This window comes from Herpailurus yagouaroundi, unplaced genomic scaffold, assembly GCF_014898765.1.
Source record: "Herpailurus yagouaroundi ecotype Mexico unplaced genomic scaffold, PumYag 29, whole genome shotgun sequence".
Classification (NCBI taxonomy): Eukaryota; Metazoa; Chordata; class Mammalia; order Carnivora; family Felidae; genus Herpailurus; species Herpailurus yagouaroundi.
The window spans coordinates 86,669,764-86,689,115 of NW_024412377.1; the positions used below are offsets into that span (position 1 = coordinate 86,669,764).

Below are 19,352 nucleotides of genomic sequence, written 5' to 3' on the forward strand. Positions count from 1 at the left end.
AAAAAAAAAAAAAAGAAAAGGGAAATCCGTACTGAAAAAGTTTTAAAATATTTTTAAAAAATGAGAATACGAACTCAGAGTGTCATTTCACCTCACTCACTCTTTCACCTCACTCACACTTTCATTTCACCTTGATTTCTGTATTCCTGAAGGTGCGGGGGACTAAACTGGATGGGAGCGGGGCTTAGAAGTGAGGCCTGGGGTTACTATGGAATTTCTCAGTTTCCACACCTAATCCCCGAAGATCACATGCACACACTATCTTCTGCAGATGACATTTGGCAACGAAATACACTTGGTTGTTGATACATAACATGTCAGTGTTTCAATTTGGCAATAACATTCAGCCTTATAACCAAAACATAGCACCTGAAACCAAGTTCCTCCCATCCCTGGCAGAACACAGAGCACACGTTCCTGGGAGATTGGCTCCAAATGGGGCTTTGCTAGAAAGGTGGTTCTAGGCCCCACACAGCTAACAAGCCAATAAGAAAGGCTGCTTCACTTTTATGACTAGTGTTATTCTGGCCCTCTTGTTTACCATTTGGCATAGCATATGACGCAAAAAAAGAGTTTCTTTGCTCAGGAACTTAAAGATCAGTTAGGCAGATAGGCGACTAAATATAAGACATTCTGTTGGTAGAGCAAGCGGCTGAAGCTCAAGACACAACTTCTAGGGCTTATAGATGTATTTGTAAATTCAAAAACAAATTTTGTAAGGGCCAGTCATTGAAAAGATTTACAAAAGGAAAGCAGGATACTTGAGAGCTAGAAACGAGACCGAAGGGAGGCTCACTAAAATGATTAGTATAATAGTAAATGTTGGCTATATCTCAATAAGGCTAGAAAAATAAAGAAAATTGACTGGTGCTGCTTGCATGACTCAGCATAGATATCGAAAGTCAAAGAACTGTACACCTTAAATGGGGGAAACGTATGGTAGATGAATTGTGTTTCAACAAAACTGTTTTAAAAACCATCTCCAAGAGACCATGCTCTTATGTTCCATGGAAGTAGAGGAAGAAGGCACCACCCAGTTCTCTGGTTCCTTCCAAGAGGGGCGGAGACGGACAGCAGGGTTTTGGAGATGACAGACCTACTTGATATGGATTGGGGAGCAGGGGGTAACTAACAAAACCTTCTAGGGTCTCCTATTTTTTATGTGCAATCCAGGAGTAATAAAAATAATACTGATTACCTCACGGTGTTATAAGGATTACAAGGAATTTATGCATATCAGTGTTTACAGTAGGTAGTCCTTAGCAGTACCAAGAGTGTCATTACATGTTTCTGTGTTTTTTAAATATAAGCCTATTTCAAATGTCAAATGTATACACGTACATGTGCACAAGCTCACACTACATACACACTAATATATAAATATATGTATTTTATATTTTTTATATATAAAGGCATATATAATTTTTAAAAGACACATGGATGCCCATTTAAATGTATGTCGGCATAGGGGTGCCTGGGTGGCTCAGTTGGTTAAGTGTCCAACTTCAGCTCAGGTCACAATCTTGTGGTTCGTGGATTTGGGCCCCACATCAGGCTCAGAGCTCAGAGCTCAGAGCCTGGAGCCTGCTTCAGATTCTGTGTCTCCCTCTCTGTCTCTGCCCCTCCTCCACTTGCACTCTGTCTTTCTCTCTCTCAAAAATAAACATTAAAAAAATTTAAAAACCATAAATGTATGTAAGCGTATATATATAAAGGCATATATATAGGTATGTATATATATAGGTGTATATATATATATATATATATACATATATATATATATATATATGAAAGACACATACACATCTGTCTCCAGTTCTTAAGGTTTCAACAACTCAACACAAGCAAAAAAGACATAAGAACTTAGGAAACACTCAAGATTGGGCGGGGGGTGGGGGGGAAGCTCATTTAAAAAATATAAACAAAGCAAAATTAATACAGTGCATACACATAATGTGGCCCAACAGCAAAGCCTTTCCAGGACAGTACAGTGAGAAGTGTGGCAGCAGGCAAGACAGAGAGGGCTATTTTAAGGGGGTGAGCCTGAAAAACTTGTCACCTCCCTTGCGGTTGATTTAAGAAAACCTCTGGACTAGAAAATGGCGCTCGGTGCTCCAGAAGGCATTAGGGAGTGTTCGACTCAGAGCTGAAGCAAAGGGCCTCTGCCCTGCAGTGAGCAGCAGGGACCATCCTCACCTTCCTCTGCTCCCTTGTTCTCACGCCTTGCGTTTCCAGCTTGTTGAACATGATCTATTATCTTCTTAACAACTCTGCAAGGCAGGCATTCTTATTTTTCCAAATATTTTTCTGATACAGCTCAGGATATTACTCCATTTGTCCTTCTAAGTCCAAAACTGGGACTCTTCCCCCTACACTCCATATTTGTTAAAGTTCTTTACAGCCAGTACTAAATATTCATAAAAACAATTTTTCTCAGATGCCAATTTTCCCTAGTTAAGGATATCAAAAGAGGGCTTTTAAAAAGTCAAGGATAGTTTATGTTTCTGAGGCTGTAATAGAAGATTCCAAACTGGTATTTTCTGGTAAATTCTGGATTTGCCTCACAAATTTTCCTAGTAACAAAAGCCATGTTGCAAACATGATAATGTCACTGTAGCCTCATTCAGAATATTACTCACTCTTTCTGTTGCTTTGCTACTTCAGCACTTGGGAAAGTTTGAATTTCCCAGTAGTGTGACCATGATACTATTTTTGTATCTTCGGCATCCACTTATTTTCAATTTAGTGAGAACAGTCTATGGTTGAGCTGAATTTTGAAAGCATGCTGAAAAAAGGCTGGATTGTATTATTTAAATATTTAAGAATGAAAAATTTGATGCATAAAGAAAATGTGTACTCAAGAAGAAAGCAAAAATAAAATATAAAATTTCTTCTGAAATTCAATGCCTGGATTGATGCTCAAGTTTCACTTCATCTGAATACCAATATCATTTTAATCCCTGAAAGCACACACTTGTGAATAACATAATACTAACATTTTTGGTTGCAGAAAAGATTATAAAACTATTTGATAATCACTAGTTACAAACTGACTTCACAACTGATTGCAGATTCACATGAAATTCAGTAATAATACCCAAAATATAAAGTCATCAAAGACATTTGGATTCAGGAAACAGGAGAGGGGGGAGTTCAAACTATAGCTCTAATCTCCCAGATGTAACATGATTAGGTTAGGCACAATAGGGTGTCACTTGCCTTAGGCATAAAACATTTCAAAGCAATAAAAAAATATAAATAAAAACACAGACCAAAGAGAAATGTACTAATTTTTATCACCCTTTCATCAGTCTTCTATAAAAAGCTCTCTTTCAGGGGCCCTAGGTGGCTCAGTCAGTTAAGTGTCCGACTCTTGGTTTCAGCTCAGGTCATGATCTCATGGTTCGTGAGCTCAAGTCCCACATTGGGATTCTCTCTCCCTCCCTCTCTCTCTGCTTCTCCACAGCACACGCACTCTCCCTGTGTCTCTCAAAATAAATAAACCTTTTTTTTTTCCTTTCAAAAAAGCTCTTTTTCAAAGGAGGAAAATACCAATCAAGAGGGTAGGGTGGGAGAGGGAGAAATCTGTCCTTCGGCTGGTGGTAGCTGGAAGCCCCAGGGTCCACCTTCCCTTCAGCAAGCTTTTTATGATCAGAGGCACCTGAATGGCTCCCCCTTCCTGAACCCTGACAGCCCCCTTCCTTCACTGTGAAACTTCTTTCAGGTATGGTGTGAATCAGCCTGTCCCATTTCTTCCCTACCCCTTTCTTCCCTAACTTTTTACGTCTCATGTTCATCCTCTCTCTCCAAGTTTCCAGTGACCTTGTTCTTGCCAAATTTGAGGACTAATCTCCCACTGATGCTCAGTCCTTCCATTTGAAATCTTTTTTTCCCTTCCTTGGCTTCAGAAACTTTAACTGTGCTTTAATTATCCACTCCTAATGACCCTTCTCATTCCACATGGCACAGTGTTTTAAACACATGGGTTTCAGAGCCAGACTGCCTTGAGTTGGAATCTTTCTTCCAGCTGCCACATTCTACCAATGAAGGTTAAGACAGGTAACAAAACTTAGTCCTATTTTTCCATCTGTAAAATAAGAATGATGGCAGTTCCCAGCTCATCTGGTAGTTACAACAAGAAGGCAATGCGTGTATATCACTTAGTTCAGTGCCATAAAGGCAAGCCCTTAATGACATTAGCTATGTGTATTCTATAATCACGGGTACACAACCTGTGTCATAGAACCTGTTTTCCAGTGTCAAGATTTCATGTTTATATAGGTAATATCTGAACCACTGGTTTAAATGTGCTATAGCAACTTTAAATCCCTAAGGCTGCAAACTGCATGTATCCCATCTATTAAACCTTTTAGCTTTTTCTATTTAAGTCAAATGAAACCAGGAGTTCCACAGTTATCTTAAAATCATCTACCTCCTTTGGTGACAGAGTAAATCTCATTAATTCCTGATTTATGAGGCAGCATGCATAGTGGTTAAAGGCAAGGACTGGAGCCTGGCTGCTTGTGCTCAATTACTGGTTCTGTCACCACTATGTGACCCAGGGCAAGTAACTTCTATTCGTTTTGCCTTGACTGCCTCGTCTGTAAAAAAGGAGTAATATTAGTACCTATATCATAATCCTTACCTCACATAATACTTAATAGGTATTATATTAGCATTTATTAAATTAAATAAAATTTGCAATGCACTCTTTTTATTGATTATAAAAAAAGAAGTAAGATTTCAAAGCTTTCATAAAGCAAAACAGGGTGTTTTTATTAGTTCTTATTTCTTCCTTTGGTTCTCATTACCCCTACCATTGTCCCAGCTCACAACCCATCACAACTGGATAATGGTAAAAGCTGCCCTACCCAGCTTCTCTAAACCGATCTCCCTAATTCCACCTTCTCATCTACTTTAATTCACTTTTGATTTAATCCCTAATTGCCAGATTAATCCTTAAAAACACTGCTTTCCTACTGTACCTTTTTGGACTAACTCCACAGGTGGCTCCCCGTGGTTCTCAGGCAATATGAAACTACCTCGCCTGTAGTCAGTGTATCTATCTCTTCCTGCGCAGGGGCGCATGGGCAGGCCTCGATTGAGTGGAACGCCCAGGTCCGTTATAACCTCCATGCCTTTATTCTTTCTCCTTCCCATTCCTAGAATGTGCACATTCTGAGTCTTCACATCTCATACATCCTTCAACAACCCGGTTGGCTACGTTGCTACATGAAGACTTTCAAGCTGAGGTCCCCTGTTGATAGCTTATGGAATACTATACAGTACACTAGAGAAGAAGAGACCTACGTACACACTTGGTTCTTACAATGAGGTTGCTATTATAGACTGTCATTTACATAATTCATGCGTGCATCTCTTGCTTGGAATTTCCCATGGCATAATCTCAATCTCAAAACTGTGCATGTGGTAGATGAGTTCCAAGTGGTTGACTTTATAGATGAATGATGATCCTCACCTGGGATAAGGAGAGTTTACTCAAAGTTTTGGTTTTAATTTCACTAGTGGACAATGGAATGCGCATTCAGTCATGAATGTGCTAAGCCTTTGGCCATATTGAGGATCACACCTGAATTAAGACTCAAATACATAATAAATTCAACTTAAATATATATTCATATCTGGGTACGGAATGCTCTTTATTCATGGTCACCATTTAATCTCTACATGAAGACAAGGCACAATTGAATAGAAAATTTTTGGACAAAAAATAAAAATAGAAACCTTACATACTTAATACCATTTAAATGGGGGCACAATACCATTTAAATGGGGGCACACTCAAGGTCTTCAGAGGGAAGAAAGAATTGGGGAGGGAATGGCTACACTTTCTTTCTAGTGGTTTATTTTATGTCCAAAAACAACACTGAGAAGTTCTGCCAAGTATGAAATGCTATGAGAAAGACCAAAATAAAAACATAGTCTGTACTCTGAGTCGGACATTAGTTCTCTTGTCTAAGTACCTTTCCTTTGGGTACTTAGGGATGGAGTAGGGGAGGATAAAACAAGAAAAAAGCAGCAGTAGTCTTTCCTTCCAGAAGGAAAGACAAGCATTTGTAAGTAGTTTCAAAGGCAATGACACTATGAATGAAAGTAAAAATTTAATTAATGTCATTTCTTAAATAATTTTTCACAGTAAGGAAGACAGGCTGACAGTGTGGGTTTGGTAATCAATAATAACAGCAACAGCAGCAGTGGCAGCAACAGCAACAACCAGAAATGCACTTGGGTCATAATATGGTCAATCTAATCTCCTAACAAGCTCGATCTAGAAGCCCACCCCAGGCTTACTGGTTCAGTATCTGAATTTTAATAAGATGCCCACAATGAAGCTTAAGAAACACATTTCTGATCTACTTTGTGTTTCTCAAGTTCCCAATCCTCAAAGCGAGACCCAATTTTGATCCTTGTACTTCAATTCTTACTTTTTTTTTGTTTCTTTTTGTTTGTTTGTTTAGTAACAAAGCAGAAATAATATAGGATATTCTGGTGAGTAAGTAACTAACCCAAACTTCCAACTAAACAAAAATCTGTTCTGATTAGTTTATACTTTATAATTTGTCTCATTCTGCTTTAATTGATACAAATATACTTTTTAGATATGCATTTTCAGACTCTGCACACACAATGGCTTTCCTGAGCTGACAGTCTCAACAAAACAGGGAAGCTGTAAGGGGAGAAACCAGGCCCTGTAGCAGCCACAAGGAACCTGTATTTGAGAGTTTACATATGGCTTCTGGCTTCCTTTACATTGTAGGCAACAATTCTTAGAGTCCCAAAGATGCTATATATTCAAACCAAAAGGACATTTCAGCATTAAATCAGAACTTGTTGGCAGGAATATTTGGGCAGCATTCTACCCAGAAAACAAAATGACATGGCAAAATGACACCCCAAATATTGCAGAATTAGAAAACTGGACAAACACTGATAGCCCATCTTCAGCTAAATGCCAGAGAACAAGCTTCTGAATTTTAAGGCAATTCCCTTGTCCTTTACTGAGGAAAATGTCTAAGTAGTTACAACTCCTGCACATCCAATGGCCCCCAAAAACTTAATTTAAGTATTTAAAATTCTCAGATATTTAGTGTCTTCTGAATTCAGATAATATATAGACTGGCCAACAAATTTAATCATTTTTACATACATTTTTTTTCTCTTTAGTTTACTCTTCAGTTTAAAAATATGTGCTTAAGCCATGTAAATAAACAAACAAACAAACAAACAAAAAAACAGAGGGAAAAAACCCAAGTATTTCCCTTTGTTAAGTTTACAAACCAGAGAGTAAATGCAGTTCTATCTTATCATGTTTTCTATGAGAAAATTTCTGTTCTTTTTTTAGATTTGGAGAATTGCTTTTCCTGACAGAACCCCCAGGACTGAGAACCCTGAACTGCAAACTTGTCCTTTGTCCTAGTTGTTTACCAGCCTTATCAGGGCACACATGGGTTGGCAATGTGATTCTAAGATAAAAATTCCAAAGATATAATTAGATGTTTTTCCGAGAAATATCACCCAATACCATAAAAATTTGTTTGCTGTTCTTCACATTATACTTGAAGTGAATGGTCTCACAATTTCTTGCCATTTAGTAATCTTCTTTTAGGTAACCGAGACATTTTAACTTGGCACTGAAGAAAAATACATATTATTTTTTAAATAAATAATACTGAAAAAAGAGATCTTATCTCAAAACTTCTACCTGCAACATTTCAATGAACAGATATTTCTATATAAATAACGGACTTATTAAAACTTCCACAGCAAAAATATAAACAGGAAAACAATCTTTTGCCCCTGAATTTAACTATAAGTGATAAATGACACAAAGATATATTCTAAGCTAGTGATGCAGAACCTTGCTTATGGTAGCCTACACTTTTATTTAGTATAATTCTGAACAAAAGAAATAAAAAGACAATGGTAAGAAGCCACAAACATACATTTACTATTACAGAAGAATACTCTCTAGCCCAATCATGGAAGCACTGTAAAAACATCTCTCAAGTTTTCTGCTGAACTCCATTTTTGCTACGGATTGAAACCATTTAAAAAAATAAATAAATAAAAAATAAAAAATAAAAAAAAATCTTCTACTGCCACCTGCTGGTAGTTTATAGTCAATGATTCTCAAAGATGCTAGAATGACAAACCAGATTAATGTATAGCTATAAATAATATAAATATATATTTTTACATATGTTTCTAGCAGAGAAGTAGAGCCAGATGAGCACATTTTGATTGCTAACTTGCTCACTGACTGACCTACAATGACAAAAGGAAGTCAAAGATGATCACATTTCCATTCTTCCCTTTCCCACAAAGGCCATTCAATCTCATTCTAGGTAAGCAATAAAGATTTGACACTGAATGCTTTTGGCTGACCTGTATTTGAGTATTTCCAACTCAAACACTTGAGGCCAGCAAGGAAAGTTTCATTCTCTTAGCCAAAGAATGACTGGCCAAAAGTGTATTTTTGAAGACTTCTCAAGAGGAAACTCACACTCTAGGGATGTCAACATAATGTTGATGGAGGATTCCAAATGAGAGATCTGAGGTTGGAAATGGAATACCCCCATTGGCAAGATTCTGTAACTGGAGACATCAATACGATTTTAAAATTCAGAAAGAGCGGGCCCAAGTTCCTGCAGTCAGCTTCATTTCTTTTTTTGGAGAGTCTGAGGATTTAAAAAAGCCTTTGCTAAAAGATTTTCATGGAAACAACTATTCTCTTTAATTTAGAGGGTATTTATGGGGCGCCTGGGTGGCTCAGTCGGTTAAATATCCGACTTCAGCTCAGGTCATGATCTCACAGTTTCTGAGTTCGAGCCTGGTGTCAGGCTCTGTGCTGCCCACTCAGAACGTGGAGCCTGCTTTGGATTGTGTGTCTCCCTCTCTCTCTGCCCCTCCCCTGCTCATGCTCTGTCTCTCTATCTCTCTCAAAAAATAAGTAAACATTAAAACAAACTTAAACGGTATTTTAAAAAATCAAAGTAGATAGGTAAACCATTTTGAGGCAACAGTACTTTATCAATAATACACCAATTCTTCCTACAAACTACGGAAATGTTTTTTTAGATATTTTATGTCACAAGCTACATATTACAGAATATTTCATGGCACAATGCTTCATCTATTCTAAAAATAAACCAAAAAACATGGATTTGACTAACCTTCTTCTCTAAAATCAATGTTAAGTACAATGTGAATCAGAAGGCAGTGTCCCAACATATAAATTCTGGGTCCTTCTTTCACATCCCCAGACATGAGCAAATTTGTCTGCTAGGACACTGAAGAGTTGTCTGTAATTCTACAGTACTATAATTAAGACTTGTACAAATTCTGCTGCCAAAAAATCACCAGAGTGGGTGGTGAATGCAGCCAAGTAAACTCTAATTATGGAAGGCGGGTTTTCTAAGATCTTACATACAAGAAGCAAAGGCAAGATCAGACAGCTAAGATAGGTTACCAAGGCAATATAAATAGCCTTGTCAAATTCAATGTAAGCCCCCCTTTGGTAACAGCTGTTACCTCCCAAAGCTCATAGGTACTTTAAAAACGCAATCTGGAATCCTCTGCCTAGAATCCAGCACTTAACTGTTCCCCCAAAATAAAGTTATGAAATTTACACATGCCATTTTCACTCCCAGGACAATAAAAAGACAATAAAAAAAAAAAAAGACAATAGGAGTCCAATATCTCAGATAATTCTCCATCTTAAATTTCAGCTCCTCTACTAGTATTATTTTAAAAACTTCTGTTAGAGTTCAATAAAATGCCTTAAGCACTCTGAAACACAGCATGCAAATCCTACGTGTACAGCACAATAAATTTACATAACTTGAACATATGCATATAACCAGCAGCACCCAATCAAGAAACAGTATTTTTTTGCACTCCAGAAGGGCCCCAACTACCTAGAAAAGGGGAAGTTTTACTTTATAAAATAAATACAAAGTTCTCTCAATAATAATACTGTATAATGTCTTCCTAATGTCCGGATCTGTAATTACAGCCTTCAAGTAGATATGATTATGCCTTTCCCCCTTTGCTTATACAAACATCTGTGCCCACCTTTCCCCTCATCAACAAACTGCATGAACTTCTCATTCAAGTCTGACCACAAATATCACCTCCTATATGAAGACTTCCTGGACTTTCACAGAATAATAAATTAAATCATCATCTACATTCACACAGTACTTTGCAAATAGTCCATGTTTGCACTTATCTATACATCTACTGTTCTAGACTGTGAGTACTTCATGGACAGGAAAGGCATCTAATTTCATTTTTTGATCTGTTTTCTGTGTTTTAAACTGTGCTTTAAACTTCATGCTAATGGATGACGAAATGTTTTTCATGTTCTATCTTCTGCAAGAGAAAACCTGAGTAGTTTTTCAGAAAAGAACGTTCTACCAAACTGTGTTCTGTAATATTAAACCACACAAAATACGGTTGACTCTCGAACAACCTGGGTTTCAACTGTGTGGGTTCACTTACAATGTGGATTTTTTTCAATAAATACAGTATATAGTGTTGGAAATGCATTTTCCTTATGATTTTTTAAATAATATTTTCTTTTCTCTAGCTTGCTTTACTTTAGCGTAAGAATGCAGCATTTAATACATACAACATACAAAACACAGGTTAATCAACTGTTTATGTTACCTGTAAGGCTTCCAGTCAACAGTACACTATCAGTAGTTAAGTTTTGGGGGAGACAAGAGTTCTATGCAGATTTGTGACTGCACGGGGAGTCAGTGCCACGTACCCTCATGTTCAAGGGTCAACAGATAAAATATTAGCAGATATTTTAAAATACATATCATCTTAATGTCCTCCATGTAAAAGAATTTGTAACAAAGTATATTTTATTCAAACAGATTAAGTAAAATATGCTAATGTTAATACATGCACACATCAGTAATACATTTATCACATATAAATTGAGAGTATAATGCTTTGTGATAAGCAGCTATTTTCTTGTAAGGGAGGATATTAAGGTACCTCTGTATAAAACAGCTCACAAAATACACTTTAGGTCCTAATACTGTCATTTCCTCTTACCACACTCTTCCACCCTCCCCTGCTATACAACTAAACAAGCTTACTTCAGCTACAATGAGACTACACTTTGCTCATATGTTCAATTCAAGGATCACAGAAGAAGAAACATGAACCTCTTGTGAAAGGTAGAAATCCCCGGGCCCTCTTACCTGTGTACCTAAGCTGGCTGCCATCATGTGAGCCAGAAGCTTAGCTGCAAACATGGAGTGCCTGGCACAGAAGATATGGGAAAGGACAGCCAGGCCAAGACCTGCAAGAACAAAAACGTTCACAGGTGGGTTTACAATCCATGAGCAAACAGTAGTGTAGCAAACTTCTTTGGAACAGGTAAGCATATAAGGCCTGTAGTCTCCCCATGCCACACAGCATGGAAACGATCATATTTTAATTTTAATCTACTCCATTTTACATGACATATACAATCTTAGCAATTAGGGCCAAAGGACAACGTTAATTTTCAACAGCTACATGTTCACTCCCTTACCAAAAAGATAGCACAAATTAAGCAGATTAATAACTTCATTACGCTTGTGTTTTTCTATGTTTCCACTAGACAAGTTTTACTGTATAAGAAAAGAATCAAATTCCAATCTAATTTTCCAAGAACAGGTGGCTTGGCTAAATAGAGATATTTAGGGAGGTGAATTGGAGTTTTCAGGCAGAAAATTGTGAATATTACTAACAAAACTCAGGCTTAGTAATTACTCCCTTTTTATCTACTAGGAATAGTTATGTAATTACAACAGTGGTAATTATGAATTTTAAGAGTAACCTTATGCTACTGGGTGCCAAAACCAAAGAACAAAATGTATTCTTTCCTCTTGAGATGACATTTAACCTAAACATCTATATTTCTAAGTGGGGTAAAGAAAACTGTTCTTATTTTCTTTAAATGTACTTGAATTCATCTCTTTACACTACTTCAAAGGGATGATTAGAAACTTGGCACTAAAAAAAATACAAAGAAACTCAGCATTAACCAACAAATCTTTTATCTTGCAATTCGTATCTATAAATTTCTTTTAGTGCCATGTTTTAAATGCAGAGTATATACATATTTTTTAAATATTTCCTGTTCTAGAATTTAAATGTGCTTCAGGGGCGCCTGGGTGGCGCAGTCAGTTAAGCGTCCGACTTCAGCCAGGTCACGATCTCGCGGTCGGTGAGTTCGAGCCCCACGTCAGGCTCTGGGCTGATGGCTCAGAGCCTGGAGCCTGTTTCCGATTCTGTGTCTCTGCCCCTCCCCCGTTCATGCTCTGTCTCTCTCTGTCCCAAAAATAAATAAACGTTGAAAAAAAAAAATTAAATGTGCTTCAAATAGTAACCCATTTGGTTTTTCACTTAAGCCTTTTCATCCTTCACACCTTTGCTAGAGTTATTTTGTGTAAGAACCATCAAAACATGACAATTGGCATGTATGTGCTGCTTTGCCATATCATTTGCATGTAGTTTTAACATAGTTTGAACCTCATTTATTAATGCCTCCTTTACAAACAGGAGACGCTGCATTTATTTAAATTTGCTTTCCATTATCTTCTATGAAGTTATGGAACAAACTTAATTTTTTTAAGTTTATTTTTAATTTACACATATTTAAAGAATTTTTTTTAATGTTTAGTTATTTTTGAGAGAGAGAGACAGAGACAGAGCACGAGAGGGAGAGGGCAGAGAGAAAGGGAGACACAGAATCCAAAGCAGGCTCCAGGCTCCAGGCTCCGAGCTGTCAGCACAGAGCCTGATGCGGGGCTCAAACCCACATACCATGAGATCATGACCTGAACTCAAGTCAGACACTTAACTGACTGAGCCACCCAGGTGCCCCTATACATATATATATTTTTTAATTTTTAATTTTTTTATTTTTTTTATACATATATTTTAAATGTTTGTTTATTTTTGAGGAGAGAGAGACAGAGTGCAAGTGGAGGAAGGGCAGACAGAGAGGGAGACACGGAATTCGAAGCAGGCTCCAGGCTCTGAGCTGCCACCACAGAGCCCAAGGCAGGGCTCGAACCCACGAACTGTGAGATCATGACCTAAGCTGAAGTCAGATGCTTAACTGACTGAGCCACCCAGGCACCCCTGGAGCAAACTTTTAAAATATACCACATGTTGGCCTAAGTGGATTGGGCCTCTGCAAAGTGCCCACAGGGGGTTGATGACTAACTAGTAGTATTCCTTACAGCAATGCCTCTCCTAACTCCTTTTGGTAAAGTTTAGATTTTAATAAGAGTGTTTAGATTTTAATAAGTTAGACAAAGTTCCACATAGGAAGTGAGTCTTTGCATTAGACAAAGCTTTTGGCCTAGAAATTTGGCCAAGAAATCTGACATAATCCATTTTTCAGAAGGCTGCTCTAGGGTGTTCTGGGGCAGGTGTGCAGGTCTCAGGTTGCCTCCGAGATCCACCCACACAGGGACACAGAGTATCCAGAAACTGCAGTGTCATGCCTGACTTTGCATCTTTACTTAGTCTATAAACTACTGAAGCTAATGCTCTGAACTCACCAACGTTCACCAGGAATTTCTTATGGTGATCAAAGCTAGTTTAAACTCCAGGTTTGGTGTGTGTGTGTAATAAACTGATTTAAAAGCAAGGCCTTGCAAATTTTTTTCGATATAAGCCACATGATCACAAATATGTGCTTTACTGTACGTTTATTGTGGTAGATGCCAACAATGTGAGGCAAGGGGATTAGCGTTGGATAAAGGAGAAATAAACATGAGTCAACTGGTTTTTTTCTAGATCACAAGAAGAGCTTATTCACAGCCTTTTCCCTTAACTTGGTAATTCTCCATTATATTCACTTTTCATGAGATAAATTTAGTACCGTTAAACTTGACCAGCTCAAGAATATTTAATTAAGTATATGAGCTGCAATTAAAATGCTAGCATGACACCTGGTGGTAGTCCAGGATTCAAAGCCAGTGGTAAAAAAATGGGCTAGATTCTATTAGCCTAGAACTATAATGCATGATAGTTGTATGGATGCATTTTTTATTTAGGGAAGAAGAATGGTGCTAAAAAACCTCAAGCAGCCTGCTCCCCAGTCTTGACGGGCCTTGGAAAAGATGGTGAATATCTTATATTTAAAGAAATGCATACTTCAGTTCTCAAGTTCCTGAAGCACTATATGCTAAGTACTTAACTTTTATTTTCTTATCTGATATCAAAAAGCTGCATTTAGCATACATGATTTAAATTTACAAGTCAGTCTTTTCTTTTTTTAAGTTATAACAATGTTTGGTTTAAATTCAACAAGTAAATCACAGGGTATAAAGTGTTATAACTATAAATAGAATGTTTTTAAAAAAATAATAAAGTGTAACAATTCCAGGTATTACCTAAAGGTACGCTAAACAGCTTTTTAAAAAATTGACTCCTTGGCCATTATGCCGAAATAACAAGCAGCTAACTGGATAATTTTCCTTTACTTTTTTTCCTAGCACAATGTAGGTTATATACTCAATTGGAAAAGAGCTATTAATTAGTTCCCTAACACAAATGACTTTTCTATATTATTAGAAAGTGAAGGAAAAGATAAATTACCCTTAACAAAGTAACACTGATAATTTTTGATTTAGAGAAGAAAAACTCTAATGAACTAACTAGATTGTTTTTCTATCATCAAACTGGACCAAAGATTTTATTGAGCTACATAATATCGGAATGTTTATAATGTGTATAAACATACATAATGTTTGTATATGAATATGCATACCCAGTAAACATATCTATCATTTGACATCCCTTAAGAATAGGGTATACCTTGGGAATGCAAGCTGGGGCAGCCACTCTGGAAAACAGTATGGAGGTTCCTCAAAAAACTGAAAATAGAACTACCCTAAGACCCAGCAATTGCACTACTAGGCATTTATCCAAGGGATACAGGTGTGCTGTTTTGAAGGGACACATGCACCCCCATGTTTATAGCAGAACTATCAACAATAGCCAAAGTATGGAAAGAGCCCAAATGTCCATCGATAGATGAATGGATAAAGAAGATGTGGTATATATATATATATACAAACATATATGTATATACACATACATACATACATACAATGGAGTATTACTTGGCAATCAAAAAGAATGAAATCTTGCCATTTGCAACTGCGTGGATGGAACTGGAGGGTATTATGCTAAGTGAAATTAGTCAGAGAAAGACAAAAATCATATGACTTCACTCATATGAGGACTAAGAGACAAAACAGATGAACATAAGGGAAGGGAAACAAAAATAATATAAAAATAGGGAGGGGGACAAAACAGAAGAGACTCTTAAATATGGAGAACAAACTGAGGGTTACTGGAGGGGTTGTGGCGGGGGAGGCTAAATGGGTAAGGGGCACTAAGGAATCTACTTCTGAAATCATTGTTGCACTATATGTTTACTAATTTGGATATAAATTTTTAAAAATTAAAATTAAAAGTAAAAAAAAAGAATAGGAAACACTTTCCAAGTTACTGATCTAAATATCAATGTTTTTTGCCATGAAATTTCTTTTAAGTGATGTATCTGTCTCTATCTTCTCTATGGATAAATCTCAACAAAACCACACGCTCACTATACATTATTAAATCAATTACTAGGTTGTTACCTTCATTTTTTTTCTATTTTCCCACCTAATGCTAGCTGTAACTGTTCCTTTTTTTAATTCTTGTGGCTCATCTCTAATGACTCCTACATTTCTCTCCTCTGAGCATGGTGCCTCTTGATTACTGCTACTAATAAGCTAAAGGCAGGAAAACAAAATTGTCAAGCCTGAAAAGTTTTCTCTGTTGAACAAAAGTCAATATGAACCACCTTAGAGAACACAAGTTCTGTGTGTGTGGGGAGAGGATTTCTTACAGAGGGATGAGGGTCAGGAGACTAGCCTCCAGAAAATCAGAGTGTTAAACCTGAGAGGTTCAATAACCACATGTGTTTATCTACATTTTAATTACTTAAAATTAAATAGAATGAAAAATTCAGTTCTTCACTTGTTCCAGTCACTTGTTCCAGTCATATTCTGAAGGCTCAATAACACATGTGACCAGTGGCTACTATATTGGACAGTGCAAAGCATTTTGATCATTGCAGCAAGATACACTGGAGAGTGCTGTGTTTAAATGTCCTGTCCTGAGTGAAAGGAAAAAAAGAATATGCTGTATTTGAGAAGAATTTTTATTAAAAATGGCTAAAATGAGAGAAGGTTTGGGACTTGAAAGTAGGATGTTGACTTACATAGTCACAAGAACACGTAATTGTTGGAGGATGTCACATCAACAACATATATTATTTACTAATTTAACCACTAACTATAAACTGCTACACATCAGGGGCTGTGTTGGGCAACGAAGACACAGTGTTGAAAAAGGTAGTTACTTGCGGCTCTCCCACCTTTTCTCTACATTTCTACCTGTACCTCCTCCCAGACACAGACTGGTTTATGAAAGGTCAGAGATCACAATTCTGTGCAAAGAGATGTGCAAGAAAACATTCTGGATGGTTTTCAGGGAAGTTTTCATTGCTCTTAAAACAAGATCAAGTAAGTGCTTTTCCTTTGGCAAGCCTAGACACTTGTGCAATGCTGAGAGTTGTGGCTAGCTCAAGACCACGTAGGGCAAGACAGAAAACAAAATCTTTGAGGAGAGCAATACAGAAAAACAAGAAGGGGGTGGGCCTCTGATGACACCACTGAGGTCCTGAATTAATCCACCCTGAGCTCTATTTATTTATTTAAGAAATTCGAATTGTCTTCTGCTAACTTGTGCCAAGTTCATCTTAAATATGTCCTGTATGTCTAGAGAAATACACTATTTTTATGCCATATCAGAATTAAAACTAAGCTTTCTGACTCACTATCTGCAACTTTCTCTTCAAATGGCTTTAAAAAGATTCTTATTTATTGTTTTCTATTCATGTTAGTAACTCCTCCATTTGATAGTTAAAATGAAGCTGTTTTGATATACCTTCCCCCATAATCATAAGGCTATTTTAGGACAGTGATTACAGTGAATATAAACTTGATATTTTTGGAAGAATGTGACACAATTTTTTTTTTAATCTCTAACTTTGAAAAGTATTTTGAAATGAATGGGTGGCATATGGTAAAGGTATTTTTTTTCTGGAAAAACTATCAGAATTTCAGCTTGTAAAACATAAAAGGCATAACTAGAATAGTCTTTCGTTTAATATACCTTGGACAAAAGAAAAAGCATGCTTCAAAGGACTTTGGATTGTACTGATTTATTTATCCTGTCTTATTATTTAGCAATTTCTAGACAATTATTTTGTTCCTTAACTGAAAAATTGACATTGTGCTGACATGTATATCCTTCGTAATCTGTACAGTAAATAAAACCATTACCCATGTAAAAGGGAAAGCTTTAGTTTAATGTGCTAAATGATTTCTCCACTGTAAGAGAACAAAAAAAGAACAATGAAATAAACGTGAAGTCTGTAATTCATCTTTAATCTCAGCTTAAAAGCCCTCCAAACACAGGAGACTTAAGAGCAAGTGCATCACGTAAGACCTAGTTCACATACTGATATTAAAACTGAAATGGATTATGGAATGTTACAGGTCTTGTTAAGATCCCAAGGCCACAGGAATTGTATTTAAAGTTAAAATCAGAATGATTCCAATCCAACAGTCTATCCTACTACAACATCAACAGACTTACAAGAAGCAGGAGAGGCTTCTTTGACATTATTCTCCAGATAGTACCATGTACTTCAAACCATGCTTTAGGTTCCTTAACAAGTACACTCTGAAAATTATGGTGTTATGGCATCATTATCTAACATTATTTTAAGTTGCATTTCTTCCAAGTCACCTTTCCAAGTGACTTTCATACTGTTACACCTAAGTGCACATTTATGTTTTACTTGTCCTATCTTTTTGGCTTCAAAAGATAACCTTTGTTTAATTTCTTGGAATCTGTTAAACTCGTTTACAATTTTTTTTTTTTTCCAAACGTTTATTTATTTTTGGGACAGAGAGAGACAGAGCATGAACGGGGGAGGGGCAGAAAGAGAGGGAGACACAGAATCGGAAACAGGCTCCAGGCTCTGAGCCATCAGCCCAGAGCCCGACGCGAGGCTCGAACTCACGGACCGCGAGATCGTGACCTGGCTGAAGTCGGACGCTTAACCGACTGCGCCACCCAGGCGCCCCTCGTTTACAATTTTTAAAGCCGCGGATATATATAAACCCTCATCTTTCATCTTCCAAAGCTGAAGATTACTAAACTTTTTGGCCTGTATGGCCATTTCACACACTTTGATCATTTAAGGTGTTCTGCTGGAGTGCAGTAAGCAGACATATAGAACTAAAACAGAAACACTGTGATCCATCCTGGCTTAAAGGATTTATTACTTCATATGTAATTGTATGTTGGCATGTTTCATGAAAAGAGCTGGTCAGACTGCTTCCAAATTTAGATGGATTTCTGATAGGGTCTGGCATAAATTATAAAATGTGTATGTAAGATACACAAAATTCTCATCTCTAGTTCCTGGGGGCCATCAGAAGGATAGATGGAAATCTCCCTCCCATAAAGGTAGAAACAGATACAAACACAGGATTTTATGTCTCCTGCTCTACAGAACACGCTGTATACATTACAATATGCTGTGGACAGGGGTGCCTACGTGACTCTGTCGGGTCAGGCGTCCAAATATTGATTTTGGATCAGGTCATGATCTCACGGTTCATGAGTTTAAACCCCACATGGGGCTCTGCGCTGACAGTGTAGAGCCTGCTTGGGATTCTATCTGCCCCTTCTCTCTCTGCCCCTCCTCTCTCTATCTGCCCCTCTTCTCTATCTGCCCCTTCTCTCTCTGCCCCTCCCTTGCTTGTGTGTGCATGTGTGTGTACTCTCTCTCAAAATACATACATACATACATACATACATACATACATACATACATAAACAAACGAACAAACGTTAAAAAAATATGTTGTGGACAGAGGGGGAAAGACCCAATAATTTCAAATATGACTCTAAGTGAAAAGTAATAAAAGCAAATACTAATATTCAGGTATTGGTTCTCAAACACATGACCAAATCTATGTACTCTTTTCTAGACTGAATTGGAAAAAATATCTATTAATAATTCTTCTAGGAAATATGTTATTATCCTGCTAGTCTTCTACAGAATCACGATAATATTCTCTCTTTAGTTTTTAAAACTCTGTTTTGATGTTCAATACTTAGAGCAAGCAAGGGATTTTGTGCGTCATAGCAGCACTTGAGTTTATGTCCCTAAGGAA

General features: G+C 37.1%; 1 protein-coding gene across 7 annotated transcripts in view; it reads right to left on the reverse strand.

The window, feature by feature from the left end:
• The window catches only part of ADGRV1 (adhesion G protein-coupled receptor V1), a 607,523-nt gene that overhangs the window by 310,211 nt on the left and 277,960 nt on the right, over positions 1–19,352 (reverse strand). For all 7 annotated transcript variants that reach the window (XM_040448735.1, XM_040448763.1, XM_040448752.1 and 4 more), the window contains one exon: positions 11,241–11,341. In XM_040448735.1, coding sequence (XP_040304669.1) covers positions 11,241–11,341 — 101 coding nt within the window. The remainder of the gene's footprint in view (positions 1–11,240; positions 11,342–19,352) is intronic.